This window comes from Capsicum annuum, chromosome 8 (genome assembly GCF_002878395.1).
Source record: "Capsicum annuum cultivar UCD-10X-F1 chromosome 8, UCD10Xv1.1, whole genome shotgun sequence".
Taxonomy (NCBI): domain Eukaryota; kingdom Viridiplantae; phylum Streptophyta; class Magnoliopsida; order Solanales; family Solanaceae; genus Capsicum; species Capsicum annuum.
Window position 1 is genome coordinate 43,086,595 of NC_061118.1, and position 23,137 is coordinate 43,109,731.

The window sequence follows — 23,137 nt, forward strand, 5'->3', positions numbered from 1 at the left end:
CAAATGATCCATTTATTGATAGGCGAATAATGGGGATTGAACCGGCGTGTGGTGGATTCACAATCCACTGTCTTGATCCACTTGGCTACATCCACTTCTATCCCCGCACAGATTAAAGTCTCTATCTACGATCAAATTCTTTCTGAACTACTGTATAACCGCTTATCAAAAAGAAGTTTTTTACTATAGTGACAAAACAAAGCTTCAAACAAAGAGGTTGGACTTAAAATAATGCATCAGTTACATTTTTTAACACCAAACGAGCCTTGCCGCTTTCCTCGTCCATCCATGTTATAATAGACGACGTAGTCGCCACAACAAAGAAGATTTTCTTTTAGTCGAACGTCCCAAGAACCGTCCGTTTGGTTTACATCTTCATCCCCGTTCCCTTGCCTCCTCCTCCTCCGTAATGGAGTCCGTGTCGTCCCTTGAAGAACCTCTGCCTTACCCAATTGCTCGCCGTGATGAATCTTTTACAGATTACTATCATGGAGTTAACATTCCTGATCCTTATCGATGGTACTATTCTGGAAGATTTAATTGATATTAGTTCATTGAGCATGCTCTATATACTTTACTGCTCTATTTTACATCTTCCTCTCGGTTTTGAACATTGTCATTCGCTCAATATACATGTTCGTATAGTTCGTTTTCTCTCTTTCTTACAAGATCTTCGTTGTTTCATAGAAATTATGCAAAATGATTCAATGATCAACTGAAGCAAATAGGAGTAATGTTTACTAGTGTTTTCCTTGGTAAACTTTTCACATGCGTCTGGATATAGAGGAATGGATGAATTAAATAGCCTAGCCAACTAACTTGGGACTGTGGCAGAGGCTGTTTTTGTTGTTATTGTTTTGCTTTCGTAAATTTTTCGTTTGTTTTGTATTTTGAACCTTTTGATTAGGCTTGAGGATCCCAACTCAGAGGAGACGAAGGAGTTTGTGGAAAAGCAGGTGAATATAACGGACTCAGTTCTCAAGACTTGTGAGACAAGAGAAAAGCTAAGGGAAAATATCACGAAGTTGTATGATTTTCCAAAATATGAAGTCCCTTTTAGGGCAGGAGACAAGTACTTTTACTTCCACAATACAGGACTGCAACCCCAAAAAGTCCTTTATGTGCAGGTAGGCAAAGATTCCATTTTTATTCCCTCTTTTGATTTTGGAATGCCCCTTTGGTCGTTTCCGTTGAAATAGAGGAAATCCACAGATGATTCCTTTAGCGAACTCCAATTGATCTGGAATTGAGGCATAAGTTGATTGACTGTCTTATTCCTTGGTGTGTTTAGGATAGCTTGGATGGAGAACCAGAGATTTTGCTTGATCCAAATACACTTAGTGAGGACGGGACAGTTGCATTGAGTATTTGTTCCATTAGTGAGGATGCTAAGTTCTTGGCATATGGCATTAGTTCGAGCGGTAGTGATTGGGTGACTATCAAAATTATGCGGGTTGATGATAAGAGCGTCGAGCCTGATGTATTGTTGTGGGTATGTTTTTGGAAAGATGATAAATTTTGATTATGGTGGACATAGTTAAGTGCATGTAGTTCTTTATTTTCTCATTAAGGATGTAATTGTTTCATAACAGGTCAAGTTTTCTGATGCTAGCTGGACCCATGACAGCAAAGGGTTTTTCTACAGCCGTTATCCAACGCCGAAGTGAGAATTGAAAGTTATATTTCATTACAAATCTGTTTCATGTGCAAGTATGATTTGACAACTGTGACTGTGGCTAGTGGATGATCCATGGCAATTGAGTGTACTTTTTGGTCATGTGATATCACCTATATCATCTACTCCGATGTATTTTTATCTGCTGGTTAATTCTCCAGTAAGCTCAATAGGTTTGTTGTAATCCATATAGTGTTATTATCTGCTTGTATGCTATTATAGCGAAGGTATAAATATGTGAACAGAACCTTAAATTTGTTCCACAGTAAAGGTATAAATATGTCATAGTAACATAAATATGTCATAGTAACGTTATGAAATATATTTCTGAAAAATATGTCAGTTTTTCTAGTCAAAGAGGCTTCCATAATTTTCTGTCTTTCTAAATTTTGGAGCCTGTTTTTCTTCATAGAGATGGAGAAAGTTTGGATGCTGGGACAGAGACACATTCCAATTTACACCATGAAGTATATTATCATCGTTTAGGTACTGATCAGTCCAATGATATCTTGTGCTGGAAAGATCTTGAAAATTCAAGGTGTACACGTTCAGCTTCGGTGACAGAAGATGGAAAGGTTTACTGCAGAATCTCCTAGTCTATTGCATAATTATTGTGGTCTGAGAATTATGGAACATCCAAATTCCAAAGTAATATCAATATTTTTTCTTCCAAACCTTGGTAAAATAGATGTGGAACCAGGGATACATTGATAAGTATCACTCTCGCGGATGTACTGTGCTTCTTGAAAGTGTCTGGGGTAATTAGCCATCTTGTTGCTTTGCCTAGAGTATATGATTTCCTACATACCATTTAATGAAATTTTAACTATATGCCGCTAAGGTGTGGGCTTTGGGAAAGCAGGATAGACTTATAAGAAGAAAAAATTCCCGAGAAGGTTCTAAGAAAGAAGCTGTATGATACACTATAAGTAGTTAAAGTACTACTTTCTTAAAGGCTTTTTGACATTATTTTTGTGACACTTGCAGCACTTGGTTGAAAATTGTTTGATAATATTCCTCCCATATTAGTTATTGTTAATTGGAATTCAAGCGAGGCTTTTTAAATGGATAGAATTTAGTAATGGGTTGCTTAGAAGCTCTTCATAAGCAACTCCTATTTTTTAGGTTTACTTTTTGTCTTCCTTTCATTAATGAATTCTTTTTGTTCACAAGTTGTACTTTGGTTTTAACTTATGCTATCCAAAAAAAAGTTCATCTTGTATAGAATCTAACTTCAAATAATTGTTTATTAAGTTTATATTTCCTAATTCCCCTTGCAGTATGTTCTCCTGTATACTTATGAGAACTGTGATCCAGTCAACCAAGTTTGTTACTGTGATTTATCTGCATTTCCTGATGGGATTGAAGGTTGTAAAAGGGGAAATGAACTTCTACCATTTATCAAGCTTGTAGATAACTTTGCCGCCTCTTATGACTATGTTGCAAATGATGGGACTGCTTTCACTTTTCGGACCAATAAGGATGCTCCCAAATACAAGTTAGTTAGAGTAGATCTGACAAAACCAGATTCTTGGTCTGACATCATCCAAGAGGATGAAAAAGATGTGCTTGAATCAGCTGTTGCTGTCAATGAAAATCAACTTGTTATTTGTTATCTGAGTGATGTGAAAAATGTTTTGCAATTGAGAGATCTGAAAGCAGGAGCACTGCTTCATCACTTACCCATTGATATTGGCACAGTGTCAGGAATTTCTGCTCGCCGCAAAGACGGCACTATATTTATTGGATTTACGAACTTCCTAATCCCTGGAATTATATACGAGTGTAATCTCAAAGCAGAGGTTCCAAATCTGAGAGTATTTCGAGAAACTGTTGTCCCCGGCTTTGATCATACTGATTTTCAAGTTAATCAGGTGAATGGAGATTTTTGTTGCAATTCTGCTTGTGGTATTTTTATAATGCTTGAACTTGTGTTTTTATGATCTTTCTTCTATCAACATTTAGTCCTGCCAGTAGTGGACACCTCTGATCTGTTTTATAAATGAAAATTTGTGCATGATTTTTCCCATTGAATCTACCCAACAACACCCAGTGTAATCCCCCAAAGTACGTCCCATTGAATCAACCCATTTTTCCAAATCAGTTTAACCTAAAATGTCTAAACTAAAGTAGGAGATTACACTTTTATACACACCCATTTGGCTCCCTACAGAATAAGAAAATTACAGGATTATTAGTTCTGAAATTCATTTTGTCTAAAAGTTGATTGATTTTGGAACCATACCTTCCTGCATCTCTTTGCCACATTTCAATTCACATGGCGTAATTAGCTACCCTTTGATCTTCTTGGCAGAACAAATGCCTGAAATTTTTCCAGATATTTGAAGGGTGAAATACTTACCATAGCTATGGGTGAACATGTCATCCATTAGAGACGAGGAATTTTTCTGCGCATAGTAGTGTGTCCAAGAGACCAAGTGGGTAGGGTCTAAGGCTAGGGATGTGGATGGTTACAAGTTGTGGTACTCTGGGAGCGAGAGGCGTAGGAATGGAGTTGGCATCTTAGTAGATGAAGAGCTTAGAGGTCAGGTAGTGGAGGTGAAGAGGATCAACGATAGGTTGATGACTATTAAGTTGGTCATTCGGGGGTTAACCCTGAACGTGTGTAGTGCTTATGCGCCGCAAGTGGGAGCGGAGGGGGAGGAGAAGATGCGGTTCTGGGAGGCTTTGGAGGAGGTGGTGAGAGGCGTGCCCAGTTCGGAGAAGATTGTTGTAGCAGGGGATTTCAACGGGCACATCGGGGCGCTACCGGGAGGCTTTGGGGATGTGCATGGTGGTTTTGGTTTTGGAGAGAGAAATGAAGAGGGCGCGACCCTATTGGAGTTTGCGAGGGCCTTTGGGCTGGTGGTGGTGAACTCGGGCTTCCCGAAGAAGGACGAGCACCTGATCACTTTTCGGAGCGCGATAGCCAGGACCCAGATTGACTTTTTGTTGCTTAGGAAAGGGGATAGGGCGTTGTGTAAGGACTGTAAAGTCATCCCGAGTGAGAATCTCTCGACCCAACATAGGCTTTTGATTATGGATTTGGGTATAAAGAAGAATAGAAAGAGGAGGAGTAAGGAGTGTAGACCGAGAATTAAGTGGGGCGGCTTGACGCCAGTGAATGCGTGGGAGATAGGGGAGAGGTTGGCGGGCAAGGGGGTGTGGGAGTGTAGGGGGGACGTGGATAGTATGTGGGACAGGGCGGCAAGGTGCATCAGGGAGAATGCAAGGGAGGTGTTGGGTGTTTCTAGGGGCCGTGCCGGTCACCATCGGGGGGATTGGTGGTGGAATGAAGAGGTGGAGAAGAAAGTGGAGACCAAGAAAGAGGCGTATGCTAAGTTGGTGGAAAGTAAGGACGAAGAAGAGAAGCGGGTAAACAGGAAAGAGTACAAGCTAGCGAGGAAGGAGGCGAAGTCAGCGGTCACGGCAGCTAAGACGGCCGCTTTTGAGAGCTTGTATGCAGGGTTACAGGGGAAAGGAGGGGAGAAAAAGTTGTTTAGACTCGCTAAGGCTAGGGAGAGGAAGGGTCGTGACCTCGATCAGGTGCGGTGCATTAAGGGGGAGGACGGTAGAGTGTTGGTGGAGGACGGCCACATAAAGAAGAGATGGCAGTCGTACTTTCATAGGCTCTTGAATGACGAGGGGGACAGAGCTATTGTGTTAGGGGAACTGGAGCACTCAGAGGAGTGTCGGGATTTTAGCTATTGTAGACGTTTTAAGGTAGAAAAGGTTAGACAGGCAGTCCGCAGGATGCGTAGGGGTAGGGCGACGGGGCCGGATGAGATACCGGTGGAGTTTTGGAAGTTCGTTGGAGAGGCTGGTGTAAGGTGGTTGACTGGATTGTTTAATGAAATTTTCAGGACGGCAAAGATGCCCGAGGCGTGGAGGTGGAGTACCATGATCCCTCTCTATAAGAATAAGGGGGACATTCAGAGTTGTAATAACTATAGGGGATTAAGTTATTGAGTCACTCTATGAAGATCTGGGAGAGAGTGGTCGAGGTGAGGCTGAGACGGATAGTGTCTATCTCGGAAAACCAGTTCGGATTTATGCCCGGCCGCTCGACGACGGAGGCAATCCACCTGGTACGGAGGTTGGCGGAGCAGTATAGGGAAAGGAAGAAGGATCTGCACATGGTGTTTATCGACCTGGAAAAGGCTTACGACAAAGTCCCCAGGGAGGTGCTTTGGAGATGCTTGGAGGTGAGGGGAGTACCGCAGGCATATATCAGAGTAATTAAGAATATGTATGAGGGAGCGAAAACCCAGGTGAGGACGGCGGGGGGAGACTCAGAGCATTTCACTGTCCGGACAGGATTGCATCAGTGATCTACTCTTAGTCCCTTTTTGTTTGCGTTAGTAATGGATGTGTTGACGCGGCGTATTCAAGGGGAGGTGCCGTGGTGTATGCTTTTTGCAGACGATGTAGTTCTGATAGATGAGACTCGAGGGGGTGTAAATGACAAATTAGAGATGTGGAGGCAAACTCTTGAGTCTAAAGGGTTCAGGGTGAGCAGAAGCAAGACAGAGTATGTGGAATGTAAGTTTAATGACGTGAGGCGGGAGAACGAGGTAGTAGTGAAGCTGGAAGTACAGGAGGTATGTAAGAGGGATAAGTTCAAGTATCTCGGGTCCGTGATCCAGAGTAACGGTGAGATTGACGAGGATGTCTCGCACCGTATTGGGGCGGGATGGATGAAGTGGAAACTCGCGTCGGGGGTGCTGTGTGATAAGAAGGTGCCGCCCAAGCTTAAAGGCAAATTCTATAGGGTGGTAGTCCGTCCGGCCTTGCTGTATGGAGCGGAGTGTTGGCCAGTTAAGAACTCCCACATCCAAAAAATGAAGGTGGCAGAAATGCGGATGTTGCGCTGGATGTGTGGACTGACTCGAGGGGATAGAGTTCGGAATGAGACTATCCGGGAGAAGGTTGGTGTGACTTCAGTGGAGTGTAAGATGCGGGAAGCACGATTGAGATGGTTCGGACACGTGAAGAGGAGGGGCATGGATGCCCCGGTCCGTAGGTGTGAGAGGCTAGCGTTGGATGGTTTTAGGCGGGGTAGGGGTAGGCCGAAGAAGTACTGGGGTGAGGTGATTAGGCGGGACATGGAACAGTTACAGCTCACCGAGGACATGATCCTAGATAGGAAGGTCTGGAAGACGCGAATTACGGCAGAAGAGTAGGGCCAGATTGGGTCGCTAGTGTAGGGAATTACTTGGTGGGGTTTTTTTATTTTTTATTTTTTATTCCCGTTATGATTCCGTATTCAGTGTTCCATGCTTATTACGAATCTGTGTGCTTTCCTCTGCTTTCCTCTGTTTTATATTCCGTATGGGTGCCGTATTTATGTTATGTCATCTGCTTCTGTGCTTTACTATGTGTTTGTGTGATATTTTGTGCCTTGAGCCGGGGGTCTTTCGGAAACAACCTTTCTACTTCATCAGAGGTAGAGGTATGGACTGCGTACATCTTACCCCCCAGACCCCACTAAGTGGGAATACACTGGGTTTGTTGTTGTTGTTGTTGTTGAGTAGTGGACTGATGAATTCCTCTACTTTTGGTTGTAAAGTACTTACTCTGCGAGTGCCCCGAGGCAAATGCAATTTTGTGAAAACAAAGCTATTTACAGATTGCTTCTGTTATCTGTCAGAAAAAAAAGATTGCTTTCTATTTTCATTTTGCTTCTCACTCAATGAACATTACAGCAAATTCCATGTGAACATACTAAAGAAAGAAGGAATTTTCACTTTTTTTCTACTTGAAAATGACTGACCTGTCTCTTTCTTCAACTACTATTGTCCAATGTCTCATTTTCTTTCTTTGGGGCTGGTCTCCTTTTGCAGGCTTTTGTTCCCAGTAAAGACGGTGTCAAGATCCCTATGTTCATAGTGGCGGGAAAAGATATTTCCTTGGATGGATCACACCCTTGTTTATTATATGGATATGGAGGATTCAGTATTAGTATTACTCCGAACTTCTCTATTGGTCGTGTTGTGATTGTGAAGCATTTAGGTGTTGTGTTTTGCATTGCAAATATTCGTGGTGGCGGGGAATATGGAGAAGATTGGCATAAAGCTGGCTCCCTTTCCAAAAAGCAAAATTGCTTTGATGACTTCATTTCTGCTGCTGAGTATCTTGTGGAAGCCGGTTACACACAGCCTAAAAAGTTGTGTATCGAAGGTGGAAGCAATGGTGGGCTTCTTGTTGGAGCTTGTATCAATCAGGTACTTCAACAACTGTTTCTTCAACATGACTGTCTTACTTCTGCTGCATTCTGATGTTGATAAATAAGTGATCGATCGTGGAAGCTTCATAAATTGCAGAAACCTGATCTCTTTGGTTGCGCTCTCGCACACGTTGGTGTTATGGATATGCTTAGGTTTCACAAGTTCACCATAGGTAGTGTATTGTAGACTGAGTTCTCACCTTTAGTGTTACATATTTCTTTTGCTTTACAAGTCATATTCTCATCCTCATTAGGTCATGCCTGGACCTCGGACTATGGCTGCTCAGAGAAGGATGAAGAGTTTCAGTGGCTAATCAAGTGAGTTTTCCAACTCTCATTGAAACATCCCGCAACATACTCTTAATATGATTTTCAATTCATGCATGTAAGGAAAACTGAAAAGAAATATGACAGCAGTTCCTAGGATGAAAAACTAGCAGTATAGTGATAGATTGCTTTTGGAGGAAGCTCCATTTCCAATGTTCCGTGTACAAGAGAATGAGATAAAAACAACTTGAGCAACTGGGCCAGTCTCTACCTTGTCAATCATACAATTGATGTTTCTCGTTCATGCTTCCACCCCTTCTTTTTACTCCCCTTTTTGTGTCTATGTCTAATGACCCTCTATGTTCGGTTAACTGAGGCATTTAAAAATTGAATATCCTCTTTCCCGTATTTTCTTATCTTTTTCCAGCTGCAACATAAAGTAGCCGTTTGGCCATGAAAACTAAAATTTTTTGGAGTAGGAGTTGGAGTTGAAGTTGGAGTTGAAATTGGAGTTGGAGTTGTGTTTGGCCATGTTTTTTTTGAATTTTTTTTTTGACTTTTGAAAAAACTTTTTTAATATGATTTTATGCCCTAACTTTTACAAACTATCAAAATCACCCAACTAAAATTTATCTACTAATGAAAAAAGAACACAATAAGCCTCTATTATAAAAATAATTACATATACATGACCATATTTAATGAATTTCAATTATGACATATATAATATTTACATTAATAGTCGTTTTCTCATATTTGAAAATTTTAAATATGGATGTTGTATTAACAGATCACTGCTTCCTGTTTTTTAGGTAACAAATATTATCTTTCAAACAATTTTTTTTTTAGGAATTTATTTAATTTATTTCCTTCATTTTTCATTCCTAAAAAAATAGGAAATGATGAGTTGTTATTAAATTTTAGGGTGCCGCTAATTTATTTCTTTAATTTTCTTATACACGAAACATTTTACTGTGTGTGAATAAATTATTTCTATGTAAAACATGCTTTACATATTTATGGTATATTATATCATATACCATAAATATATAAATATGCTTAGTATGTTTCTTTATACTTTGTATTTTTATATATGTGTGGATATGGTATATACGTGGTATAAACTTCATATATAACATACTTTGTATATTTATATTATAAATATGCTTAGTATGTTTCTTAATACTTTGTATATTTATATATGTGTGTATATGATATATACATCATATAAACTTTATATATAACATACTTTGTATATTTCTATTATAAATATAATACTTTATATATTTATGGGTATAAATATAAATTAGCAGTAAAATAATGTCTTAAATAAGGGATAAAAATAATGATGAGAGAGAAAAAGAGATATATATTAATTAGGATAGCATTAAGTTTGAAATTATAATTATCTTATTCCTTAAAACAACTATATACGTAATATTGAAAAAGTAATGTTATAAGGAGAGTTTTATGTAAAAATTTAAAAGATTGGGGTTATATGTAATAATAATAAAAGTTGGAATTTGAGTTGAAAAATTGTGAAAAGAACAAAAACCTGTTTTCCCTTTTCAGAAAAATTTTCCGGAATTATTTTCTGAATTTTCATGGACAAACACCACAATTTCCAACTCCGGAAAAATTTTCCGGAAAAAAGGGAAAAATTTCCATGGCCAAACGGGCCCAAAATATTACTTGGCTTGTGATTCTCGCTCAAATCTTCTTGTTCAAATTTGTTTAGGTACTCGCCACTGCATAATGTTAGAAGGCCATGGGAACAGTCTCACAATCAAGAATCTCAATACCCGTCCACTATGCTATTGACAGCTGATCATGATGATCGAGTGGTACCACTGCACTCTTTGAAATTATTGGCGGTACGTTACTAGCTAATTAGAGTCCCACTTCTTCTTTTGCCTCTTCACATTTGCCATGGCCAACATAAGGACCAACGCTTCCCACAGTGAGTCTATCATGTCAACTCATGATTAGATCGGCCAAATTGACCACTATAGCAGCAAAATTGGAAGCCATATATGCTTTGGCGGCTGATGTGGCTGCATTAAAAGCACAAAATAGATAGCAGTAATACTGAAATATTTAGTAACGGAGACACAAAAATCTCATATCTCTTAGAACAATCTGTTGCATACAATAGATAATTATCACTACTCAGCATTACTAAGATACATTTGTTATGTAAATATTTGATGACTCATAACTACTTTACACCATCTATGATAAGAACATATAACTTCAGGTAACCGCATGAAATTGTCTGCCAATAAACTTCTAGTAACTTCTAAAAAACTGCTCAATCCTCTAGTTCTTCTGTATTTCTTTGCATCTTCCTCCTTGAATGAATATGGAAGATACATGAGTTATTAGTGACACCCTCTCCCCTCCTGGAAAGACTATTTATTCTCAAGGTGAAATCTGGAAAGTGGGCAGCTAACAAGTCATTATTTTCTCAGCTAGCTTCTTCGCGGGGTCGACCAACCCATTTAATCAATAATTCAAGTTAAGACTTGGATGTTCATGGTCTCCAACGATGATCTAGAACCTGTGCAGGTGAAAGAATGAGCTCACCTTCATCATTTAATGGTAGTTCCAGCAGTTGGGAAGGAATGTCAGAATCAATGGCAGGCTTTAAGATAGAAACATGGAAGATAGGATGGATTTTAGAGCTGGCTGGAAGTTCAAGCTCATAAGAATAGGACCTATTTTACAAGTGATTTTGTCAGGGCCAAAGAAATGAGGGTACAACATTTGAAATGGGTGATTGGCCAAGGATTTTTCGATGATATGGCTGAAGACGTAAAAGGACAACATCACCAACATTAAAAGAGAGGTCTCAGCGCTTAGAATCAGATGCACATCCTAGATTGAGCTTTTAGAAGGTTGTCCATCATAATTTCAGCATAACATCTCTAGTCAACATATGTTTTTCAAGGTCTGCAATATAGGTTTCACCTTTCACTTGGATGATAAGGATGCAGTGTCGGGGGGGTCTCGTCCATACACAATCATGAATGGAGAATAACCAATAGATGTGTGGAACCCGATATGAAGGAATATTCTGCCCAAACAAGAAACTTACTCCATTGGTGAGGCTGGTCATGAGCAAAGCAGCACAAGTATTGCTCTAAACAACGATTAACGACCTCTGTTTGGCCATCAGATTGAGGATAATAGGAAGTGCCCGTGCAAAGATGAGTATTATTAAGGCGAAAGAGCTCCTGCCAAAAAGCACTAAGAAACCAACATCATGGTCAGACAAAATGGCACGCGGGATGCCATATTGCTGAACAATTTCTTTGCAAAAGAGGCCAGCAACAGATTTAACATTAAATGGGTGAGACAAGCCAATAGGATGACTGTATTTACTGAAACAATCCACTACCACCTATACTGAATCAAATCCGCCACATTTTGGATGGCCGACAGTGAAATCTAATGAAATATCTTCCTAAACACGCTCTGGAATAGGAAGAGGTTGTAGAAGACTAGCTGAAGCAAGTGTATGCTACTTATTTTTCTGATATCAAACAATTTTGGACATAGTGCTTGACATCTTTCTTCAGTTGGGGCCAGTAAAAACTCTCTGAAATCTATTTAAGAGTTTTGAGAAACCACCATGTCCTCCAACATGGGAATCATGAACCTTGCTAATATCATAGCTTTAAGAGAAGAATCATTAGGAATAACTAGTCGGTACTTGTAGTATAAGGATTTGATGATATTTGAAAGTCTGAAGGAGAAGGAGTCATTGGATCATCAAGTTTCTGTAAAAGAAGATCCTTTGTACAAGTGTCTAACTGCAACTTGGCGTGCAAATTTCCAAAGTACATGTTAGAATATGAGTAGGAATAGGAATAGCATATAAAATCCTTCTTGGAAAAGGATTGCAATGTAGTGTCCTATTAGGAAAAGGATTGGAATGTATTGTCTATAAATAGGGCCTCAATGTAATAATGTAGTTACAACAATTCAATAATATTTTTCTCTTATATTTTCTCACATGGTATCAGAGCTTCCACGATCTTGGTAAAGAATCAAAGAGTTTCCGCTGCCGGCGGGCAGCTATAATCCATATATGCCGCCCGTCTGGCCAATGATTATGTTAGCAAAAGTTAGGTTACTAGCTCACTGTGTATCTTTCTAGTGACTATTTTCTCATATCTTTGCGTAGCACCATACATCTGTCCGGTGACTATATCTATTTTTCTTAGCACCGTACATCTTTTCGGTGACTATTTTCTCATATCTGATTTGGATAACACCGTACATTTTTCCGGACTACTGTCTCATATCTGAGTTGCATAGAATCATGCATCTTTCTTTCTGGTGACTCCTCAAATTTAATTTACATAGTTCCGTATGTCTTTCCGGTGACTCCTCATATCTTTTTCAGTAGGTCGTGCTATCATTCCGAACCTGCCCATATAATTTCTCTTTTCCAGTAGGATTGTGCCGTCATTCTGATCCTACTCATATAATTTCTATTTCTCAATAGGATCGTGCCGTCATTCCGACCCTATACATATTTCTCTTTTTCAATAGTGTCGTGTCATCATTCTGATTCTACCCATATACCTTTTTTTCCTCAGATTGTAGTCGTCACTTTTCAGCCATCAAATCTAATAATCCGACGTGTGAGCATGTTTCGGCTAAGTTTCCGGTGACTTTCATGTTCAAGATCTACTCGTCTCTTGATTTCGAGATGACCCGTATATTTTATACCAGTTTTCGGCAATTTTTCAGCGACACATCGACTTTACGACAATATTTACTACTTTTCGGATCACTTTTTCAGTTTGTTTCATTTCAATTGAGGTCTCCTAGACTTTCAAAGCAGTCCTTATCAGTTTTCTTGCAGATATCTTCACCAAGTCCCTCACCGATTCTCATATTAGTTACATTCATAACAAGCTTGGTACATATGTCTTCTATGCACTAGCTTGAGGGGGAGTGTTAGAATATGAGTAGGAATAGAAATAACATATAAAATCCTACTTGGAAAAGGATTGTAATGTAGTGTCCTATTAGGAAAAGGATTGGAATGTATTGTCTATAAATAGAGCCTCAATGTAATAATGTAGTTACAACAATTAAATAATATTTTTCTCTTATATTTTCTCACACATGTAAACAGGAACACTAAAGCCAAATGACGGTTAGCACGTGGCCTACGAGAAAAGGCACTGCTTTTATATTTTCATGCCCAGACTTATGAATGATTGTGAATTCTAAAGGCAGAAGCTTCAACAGAAGGCGGCGTTGTTCGGTTGTGGTAATTCACTAATCCAATGAGAATTTTTGACTATAATGATCAGTTTTCATAAAAAATTGACGCCCCAACAAATATGTTTCCATTTCTACTAAGTCAAAACCAAGCCTATGAGTTCCCTGTCATAGGCAGATTTGATTCTGTTAGAAAAGACAAGCCTTTACTGAAGTATGCAATGGGATGATCCTTTTGTATCAATGTTGCACCAATTCAAGTCGTAGAAGCATCACATTTCACTGTGCAAGATTGAGTGAAATTTGGGAAGACATAAAACAAGAACTGAAATCAAAGCTTCCATTAATTGGTGGAAGCAACACTAGCTTTATCATTCCAATGAAATGCATTCGTCATTGTCAAGTCAGTTAAAGGACGAGCTAATTTGCCGTAGTTATGCACAAAGCGACGATAATACCCAGCTAAACCTAAAAAAATCATGTGGCTCCTTAACAGATTTAGGTAATGGCCAATCTAAGACAGCAACAACCTTTTCAGGATCAACCCCCACTTCTGCACGTGATACTATGTGTCCTAGAAATCCAACTGATCAAATAAACATTTCTTTGGATTGGCCAAGTAAAAATGGCTAGACAGAGGGCTATTGATTGTTCAAAAGTGCTCATAATGTTGCTGGGAGGTAGGACTATAGACTAAAATATCATAAAAAAAGGCAAGGATGAATTTGTGCAAGTAGGGGCGGAAAAGATTATTCATGGCGACTTGGAATGTGGACGGAGCATTAGTCAAGCCAAAAGGCATGAAAACATACTCATAATGGCCAGATGAGTGCAAAAAGCAATTTTAGAAATATCGGAAGGATTGACGCGAATTTGGTGGTAACCAGAATGCAAGTCTATCTTTAGAAAATATGGTTGACCCATGGAGTTCGTCAAGTAGTTCATCGATGTTAGGTATTGGGTATTTATCTGGGATAGTGGTTTTGATTAAGGTTGCGGTAATCATCACATACACCAACTGCCATCGTTTTTCTTAACTAACAGGACATGACTTGCAAATGGACGGGAACTTGCGCTAATGAAACCAGATTGCCACAAAACTGGACTTGTTTTTCAATTTCAGTCTTTTGGCAGAAAGGATAACGATATGGACGTAAAATTGGGAGGTATTGAATTTGGAAGTAAGGGGATATAATGAGTGAATTGACGAAAAGGGGTCAGAGAATTGGGTTCTGAAAACAGATCATTGAACTCACGTAGGACTGTTGTATCAAATGGGAAGTAGGGAGGTCACCTGAGTATTCGGTTGTGGCCACCAAGATTGGAAAGATGCTGTTGTGAGTGTTTTCTGAGGAACTCCTTGCAAGTTGCAACCTGTAATTTTTCTCATTCAATTGGAAGATTATAAACATCTCATTCAATTGGTCTGTATTGTGTTCAAGGACGACAACAATTGTATGCCCAACACAATGTCTGCTCCACCAATAAGAAAAGGGAAAAAATTTTGTGTGATGACTAACTGAGGAAATTCGACTGACAAGTCTTTGCAAATTCAATTACATTTGATAATGTCACGATTACCAATCTGGACACCAAAGGCGGGAACATGTTTGACTCCAAAGGCAGGAACATGTTTGACTGCCAACCCAAGTTCCGTGACTAGTTTTTTGGCCACAAAATTATGTGTAGAGCCGCTGTCCACTAACATCAGCACTTCACACCTAAAAGAGAGCCCTGAATTTTCAAAGTTGAAGCAGATTCTTTGCCCAAAATCGCAGGAAAGGAGATTTCTGCCATATCAGTTAAAATCAGTAAGGAAAATCTTAAGTTTTGTCAGAGGAGAGCGAGGTTGATAGCACTTGGAGGCATCAAGAAACTTCTCGGTGCCTTTTTTATTGCCATTGCATCTGCAACCAGATATAGTTTCCGCTTGATTTGATTGGCATGCATATTAGGAGTTGATAACGCCTTTTTTACTTTCTCGTCAGTTGGAATAGTGTTTCAGAGTAAACATTTTTAAATTGTAAATCTTGGGACTGAGTTATGGTTCTTCTAAATAAATGAAATTGAAAGAGAAATAAAATAATATATTTTGTTTCCTGCACCTTGGTATGAACATGCTCTGGTTAATATCTGGTGGCTCAACTACAGATATACAACCACTTTCTTGTTGGCTGTTCCGCTTTGAAAGCTGTAATGTTATACAGTTCAAAGTTATGTAATATACAAGTACTATATCTATTGTTCAAAGTTATGTAATATACAAGTACTACATGATACGGGAAAGCCACCAACACATGATAACAAGATGGAAACACACGATAACAAGATGGAAACTAAGCTATGGCAGCAACACCAAACCGAGAACATAAGAAACAAACACAACAAATGCGATAAAGTAAGATAGACAGTGAGACATATACTATTACAAGAAGTAGGAACTAAAGGATGTATCAAATCCCAGAACACTAAGACTTACAATAGTAACACCACACTCATACGTAGACACAAGAGGGAATCCACCACTCAAGCACCAATGTTTCTTGCCAAAATGCAACACTAGTGATTTCATACTAAGTGCTACCTTAGTTACGGTTTTCACACTCTCTCTCAGGAGATGAGTTCTTTCAATCATTCATCTTTTAAAAACTAAGTGAAATAAACCTAATAAGTGCTTATTTATAGGCTATTACATAAAGGGAATAAAAGACCAAGATGACCTTAATGAGAGGGGGGCGGCCGTGGTGTGTTAAAACACCATGTGCAATCTCTAAAATGCCCTTCAAGAAGGGGCGGCCATTGAGTGTTTGGACTGGATGAATGAGATGCCTCTTCAATGCACTCCAAAGCCATGATTCTTCAAGCTTCAAGACGTGAAATCCCTTAGGGCTCTCGGGTAGGTATCAAGGAAGGCTCCCAAGCAACCTTCCAAACATGGAATTGCTTTATTGTATGCTCGAAATGAGTCCTTCATGCATGTCCTTGTACTCTCAATGTGACCAAAGCTTGACTTCTCATGTCTTGGCCTCGAATGATTTCATCGAAAACTACGAGGGCCATTTGGCTCGTATCATCCTCCCCTCCTTGAAAAGGATTCGACCTCGAATCCAAACCTTGCAATACCAAAGAGAAGACAAACAAGCACAAAATCCTCATGACATGAGGGTTAGAGTTAGCACAATAAATAACATCATCATGCCACGGCGGTACATACTTGAAATATAACCACCACGAATCCTTTGTCTTAGTCAAGAAAAGTTTAGTAAGAATGTTACAAAGGAAATGGCTATGACAAGTAACAAGAGATAAAGAAACTACAAAGGTCTCAATGGTATCACTAAAAGTTCAAAAGGTAAGGCTACCTTTGTCTTAGGAACCATAAGACACAATTGTTCCATTACCTCTTCAAGTGGCCTCATCAATTGTGGTGCCGCTATTGGTCTTAAAGTCCACCAATCCCTCATAGCATTGTCATTTAAACAAGTGGACCAACCAACAAGACCCCTACCTCTACTTAATGCAAACCCGAAACTAGCATGGATGTCATCATAGGCAAAGAGGTAGTATAGGAAAGAATCAAATGTAAAAACATGCATGGGTGAAGACAAAGCATTTAAGCACGTACACACTCTTTCCTTCAAACAAATATACAACTTGGCATTCACAAGTTGGGATTCATGCAATTTAAGCACAAGTGTGTCAAGCAAGGATGCACACTTAGGAACATTACCCCAAGGAGTCAATGACACCTTTGCCCTCGGGTTGTTAAGAAGGACTACACATTTCCTACCTTTAAGAGTACTCTCATCTTTCAAAAAGAGATTTCGATCTTTAGGAGGAATGTTGCCACACCATAGTGGGTTGGCATATAGGTTATAGCCTTTAAGACAAGCTATACCATCATTCTCACCACTAGGTTCATTAGGAGTGTTTATATCATCTTCAAACAAGACATTATACCTAAAGAGAGCATGATCTGTCCCGCGGGTAGATTTGGAACAAGCAAGTTCACTCTCTAAAAGGTCATTATCAAGTTTCAAAGAGGTTTCAAGCACATAATCCCTTTGAGCCAAACAAACATTATAATCTCTATCAAAGGATAAGCTCACGGGTTCACTCCTATCATTTTGACAAACATTTTCATTTACATGATTTCGATGAGCAAAATTAATAATAAGGCTTTCATTACACAATATGCTCAAAGAATCATCTCCAATCTCGTGATCAACTCTATCAACATCATCACTAACTTGAGCCCTTTCAAATACATCATACACATACTCAAGTAGTGGACTATGTTCGTGAGTAAGTTGATCATTATACACATCCTCACTAGTTGTCGGCAACTCACATGCCAACCTAGACTCACCTTGGTTTTCACAAGGGTCAACTAGTGTGTGAATACTCTTATGACATGGCAATGGAACCTTATTCAAGTTACAAGTGCTAGCACTAGATGGACACTAATCATTCTTACAAGAAGAATCAATTTTGTCATCTATAGGATCAACTAGTGCTTCCTTACGACAAGAATTGGATCTTCTTGCAACCGAGTAATTCTAAGAGTATCACAAAGGGAAGACTCATGCAATCCTTCTTTAGGCAAACCACCAACTACATCCACTTGGCTACTACTAACATTCTAAAATTATAGGAGTGTCGGAGATAACATTTTACCTTGTAGATCATATGAGGTGCGGCCTTCACCTTGGTGTGTCTCTTGGCAGCCCACTTGCTTGTTTGGAAAGGAGTGATTGGAGTTCCTTTGACCTCCCATGCGACCCAACCTTTCATTTATTGTTGACAAGTCTGTGTCTAACCTTTCACACTTATGGTTGAGAGCTTCAAGGTAGGCCAAGATAGTATGGGCAGCATTCTTATCCATGGGACCTAAGAAAGACAATCAACAAACAAACAAACAAACACGTTAGCTCAAAAAAGTATCCTCACTACACTCACACTTTTGATCACCTCACACTTGGTTTCACAAGTGTTGTAAGTCGGCTTGTAATCCGTGAGACGTTAAGGGGTGAGTTCTACTCTTGTTCGGAATGGATTTTCGTTTGAAAGACTCAAAGAAATCTTGTCGGACGTGAGCCAAGAAACTACAGCGATTCACAAACAATAAAAGCACACAACAAACACAAACACGAATGAACGAACTCAAAAACTAACTTACAACCTAGTAGATGATTACTAGTTTGTCAATTAGTATTAGAATCAATAAACGAAACTATAGGAACAAGTAAAAGAAACTAGGAATCCACAAATTTGAGCCTACAATTGGTGTGTTGTAAGGAAATGGGTGACGTGGCAGCCTCGGATTGGTTGCGGGTTTTGAAAAATTCTTATTTCATTTTTTTTTCAACTTTGAAATCTTTTTCAACTTTGAATTCTTGAAGGAGTATATTCGGTTTTGGAGAGGAAGACAACAAGTTTGGAGCCTTTTTCCACATTAAAAAAGGGTTGACTTGTCTTGCACCTTTTGGGCAAGACCCTTTTTTGAAAGGTTGGTGACCCTTTCCTCTTTTGTCAACCTTCGAAAAAGTTCTTTCTCTCTTTTGGCAACTAGCTTTTTTGAAAGTCCTTTTGTCCCTTTTTTGGTATATCTTTGGGACTTATTTCAAGACAAACAAGAGGCTTCACTCCTTTCCACTTAGCCTTAAGATCAAAACACCACTATTGAAGGTTCTTCTTTCAACAAGACATGAAGAATGGTCAAGAACATCAAGAAACTTCAATAGAACCTTGGAGACAAGGTTTATGTTGGACCTCCAAATAACCCTAACACTATTTCAAGCTCAAAACCACCACAATATCAACAACACACTTTCAAACGTGAATCCACAACAATCAACACCAACAACACGCTCAAGAGGGAATCCGCAACAACAACATACATAGTAGCTCAAACTTGGATCTAGACTCCTTTAGTGTTAGTGAAGAAAAACCCTAACACTATAAACAGTTAAGACAAGCAAAAGACTCCTAGATCTAGGTCTTTAAAGTCTTGGCCAAGATGCAAACAAGAACACTAACTCTAGAACAACACGAACAATTTTTTTTTTTTGGTGGGATTTTCGATTTTGGACACCTCTTCTAGTGTTAGGAAACAACAGATCTAACACTAGAACACACAGAACACACAAAATTCTAGATCAAAATTTTGAACGGGACAGAATGTGTTTCTTTTGGATTTTCAATTTTCTACACTTTTGTTTTGATTTTTCAAGATAGCAAGCTCAAGATTGATCTCATGGAAATGAAATCAATCCTTGCTCTGATACCAAATGATACGGGACAGCCACCAACACACGATAACAAGATGGAAATGCACTATAATATGATGGAAACTAAGCTATGGCAACAACACCAAACCGAGAACATAAGAAACAAACACAAAAAATGCGATAAAGTAAGATGGATAGTGAGACATATACTATTACAAGAAGTAGGAACTAAAGGATGTATCAAATCCTAGAATCCCTAAGACTTACAATAGTAACAAGAGGGAATCCACCACTCAAGCACCAAAGTTTCTAGCCAAAATGCAACATTTGTGATTCCACACTAAGTGCTACCCTAGTTATGATTTTCACACTCTCTCAAGAGATGAGTTCTTTCAATCATTCATCTTTTAAAAGCTAGGTGAAATAAACCTAATAAGTGCTTATTTGTGGGTTATTACATAAAGGGAAGAAAAGACCAAGATGCCCTTAATGAGAGAGGGGCAGCATGGTGTGTTAAAATACCATGTGCAATCTCTAAAATGCCCTTCAAGAAGGTGCGGCCATTGAGTGTTTGAACTTGATGAATGGGACGCCTCTTCAATGCACTCCAAAGCTGTGGTTCTTCAACCTTCAAGACGTGAAATTCCTTGGGGCTCTCGAGTAGGTATCACGGAAGGCTCCCAAGCAACCTTCCAAACATGGAATCGCTTTATTGTACGCTCGAAACGAGTCCTCCGTGCATGTCCTTGTACCCTTAATGTGACCAAAGCTTGAATCCTATGTCTTGGCCTCGAATGATGTCATCAAAATCTACGAGGCCATTTGGCTCGTATCACTACATCTAGGGGTGGGCATGGTATGGTATGATACGGTATTTGAAACTTCGATACAGTAATTTCGGTATTCGATTTTTAAAAACATTATACCATTACCATACCATATTAATTTGGTATGGTTCGGTATTTTGACGTTTGGTTTCGTTATTTTGCGGTATGGTAATCAGTAACCATAGTTTGTTTTACTTCGACAATATATACTCGTATACTAGAGTATTATTACTTTGACTTTTCAAAAACACGTCTTAATTGTATCATAAATACACATTAATGATGTAGAAATATTGAAAAAGAAGTACAAATAATTTCTTTTAATTACACCAAAAACTCATTTCAATCAAAATAGTGTAGCGAAAGTTTCAATGTCTAAATATTTTTATACTAATACTAAGTATTATATTTATGTGTCTCTCTCTGTGTGTATATATATATCTATATATATAAAAGTTACTTATGTAACTATATATATACTTCGGTATGATATTCGGTATTTCGGTATGTCACTTGTAAATACCAAATACCATACCATATACCAAAAAAATTTAAAATATATACCATATACCATAACACATACCATAATATCAAAACCACGGTATTAAAAATTTCGATTTGGTATGGTAAATCGGTGTATACCATATCATGCCCACCCATAACTACATCTATCACATGGACATAACATAATACGTTGAGGCTAGCGCTACTGGTGATTCATTTCAAACAGTGAGCAATTCTCTTTTGGAAAATTGTTTTCACGTAGACGAGTTCCCTTATTAGCTTCCAGTTGAAGAGAGACTGTTGCTAATATTCTTTAGAGTTCATATGTTGCCACTTGCTAAAGATAAATAGGTTTTATCAAAATTCCTGTAGCTAAAATCTTGGTGCGGCTATGATCTATCCCTATTAATAGCCCAAATGATGATTTAATTGAGCTTTTCCTTTTATGTGAAACATACGTTAATGGACTCATGATCAATAGTTAAGCAATGATGGAATATCATATGCCTGTTGATACAAGCGTGGTTAGCGTGGGGCACATTTGAGTGGGCTTCTACATATGGATGATAGCTTGGAACCTGAAGAAAGCCAAGGAGCAATAAAGACGCAAGGCCATAGGTGATCAAGATGCTAATTGGTCAATCAAGAAGTGTCCTTGTGGGTTATTTCCTAAAGTAGCTATTTTTGGGCTATTTTTGTAATAAGTTATTTTTGCAATGACAATAACTAGAAATAGTTGCCTTAGTCATTTTCTTCCTTAGTTTTGTGATGTTTATGATGAATTCAGAGCTTTTAAGCTTGTAGTTTCTAGGTGAAGCTTAGCATTGGATTAAGCAAGTAGTCCTTAACTGTAGTTGAGTGTTTAGGATGGATTCCCGATATTGCTCATGTTAACTTATTTTGCTTAATCAATCGGGTCTCCTTTTTGTGGATTCAATTTGGTTGTCTCGTCTTTGATTGAGTCGGGTTATTGTTGTTTGATTGGATTCAATCGAGAGGTGAAGGTGTCAAGTACCTTGTTGCTTGTAAATCCATTCGAATCTTGATAATTCCACTTATCTTTTTCTTTGTTTTCTCTTTTTCTTGTTTCTTTGATTCTTATCACTTGTCCTTGAAAGTTCCTTTACTGCTAATTTTTATGTGATTTACACTTTGTTTTCTTGGTCTCAAGTGAACCATTTTGCTAATTATGGTATCTTCTGTAGACCATGCAATATGTCCTATGCACAAGCTTGGAGAAGAGTCGTCAGACCAATCCCATTATTGGTAGGATCGAACGCAATGCTGGTCATGGAGCTGGACGGCCAACACAAAAAGTTGTAAGTTTCTCATAGCAGTCATTCCGGCCTGCTTCAATTGACAGTCACACTATTTTGAATGAAATATGCATATTGCAGATTGATGAAGCCGCAGACAGATATGCATTCATGGCTAAGGTTTTGGGTGCATCTTGGGTTTGAGTAGATGAAGTTGATAGAGGGCACTAGTAAAACATAAATTAAGAGAGATGGTGAAGGGTGAATTTACATCTTCTTGTGGCAATAATTTGTGCTTCTAATTCCAAATCAAGTATCTGTTTCCAATTCAGAGTTTTCAGAAATGAATCAATCAGGCGCTCATCATTGATAGTCTTTTCAGATTCCTGTGCTGTGAAGGTGCACAGAAAGGTTAACAACATGAACATTTGTTTTTTTTTTAGTTTCCACAACATTATTGGGCACTTTTTGAAGCCAGTAGGTACGTACCCGCATATAATATTGCGATACATTGAGTTTCATTTCACCACTTCAACCCCCAACAATTCTATTTTTGCTCCTCATGCATTCCTCAACAGTATGAAAGTGTTTTACATTGTGACGGGTTTCTTGATGAATAGCATGTATTCGTGCTGTTCTGTGAAAACTGATGTAAAGCTTATGATATTTGTTTTAAATTCCAACTGCAGAAAATATTCTTAGAAACTCGAACATGATTTTTCTTACATCTAATTGCCTTTGAAATTGGATTATGAAAATGTTCACCCATTTTGTGTTGAATTTTTTAACGATATTGAATGCTTACCATTTATTAATGCAACTAGTAAACAGATCACGTAATAAATGCAACCAGTAACCAGATCACGTATGTAAGTTACAGAGTGCACTTTATTTTTCCTTATCTTGAACAT

The 23,137-nt window shown here is 38.6% G+C and overlaps 1 protein-coding gene across 2 annotated transcripts; it reads left to right on the forward strand.

Moving 5' to 3' along the window:
* Nucleotides 1-210: 210 nt before the first annotated feature.
* LOC107846652 (prolyl endopeptidase) lies at nt 211-22,931 on the forward strand. Of its 2 annotated transcripts, none has more exons than XM_016690972.2 (12): nt 211-519; nt 908-1,127; nt 1,292-1,492; nt 1,593-1,663; nt 2,088-2,250; nt 2,956-3,549; nt 7,519-7,899; nt 7,984-8,074; nt 8,156-8,219; nt 9,907-10,042; nt 22,176-22,289; nt 22,368-22,931. In XM_016690972.2, exons 1-12 carry the CDS (start codon nt 410-412, stop codon nt 22,428-22,430), a joined length of 2,208 nt encoding a protein of 735 aa, XP_016546458.2. In that variant the 5' UTR covers nt 211-409; the 3' UTR covers nt 22,431-22,931. The 2 variants fall into 2 exon arrangements, with proteins under 2 accessions (XP_016546458.2, XP_016546463.2); XM_016690977.2 differs by having other exon boundaries at nt 216-519; nt 7,999-8,074.
* Nucleotides 22,932-23,137: the final 206 nt, after the last annotated feature.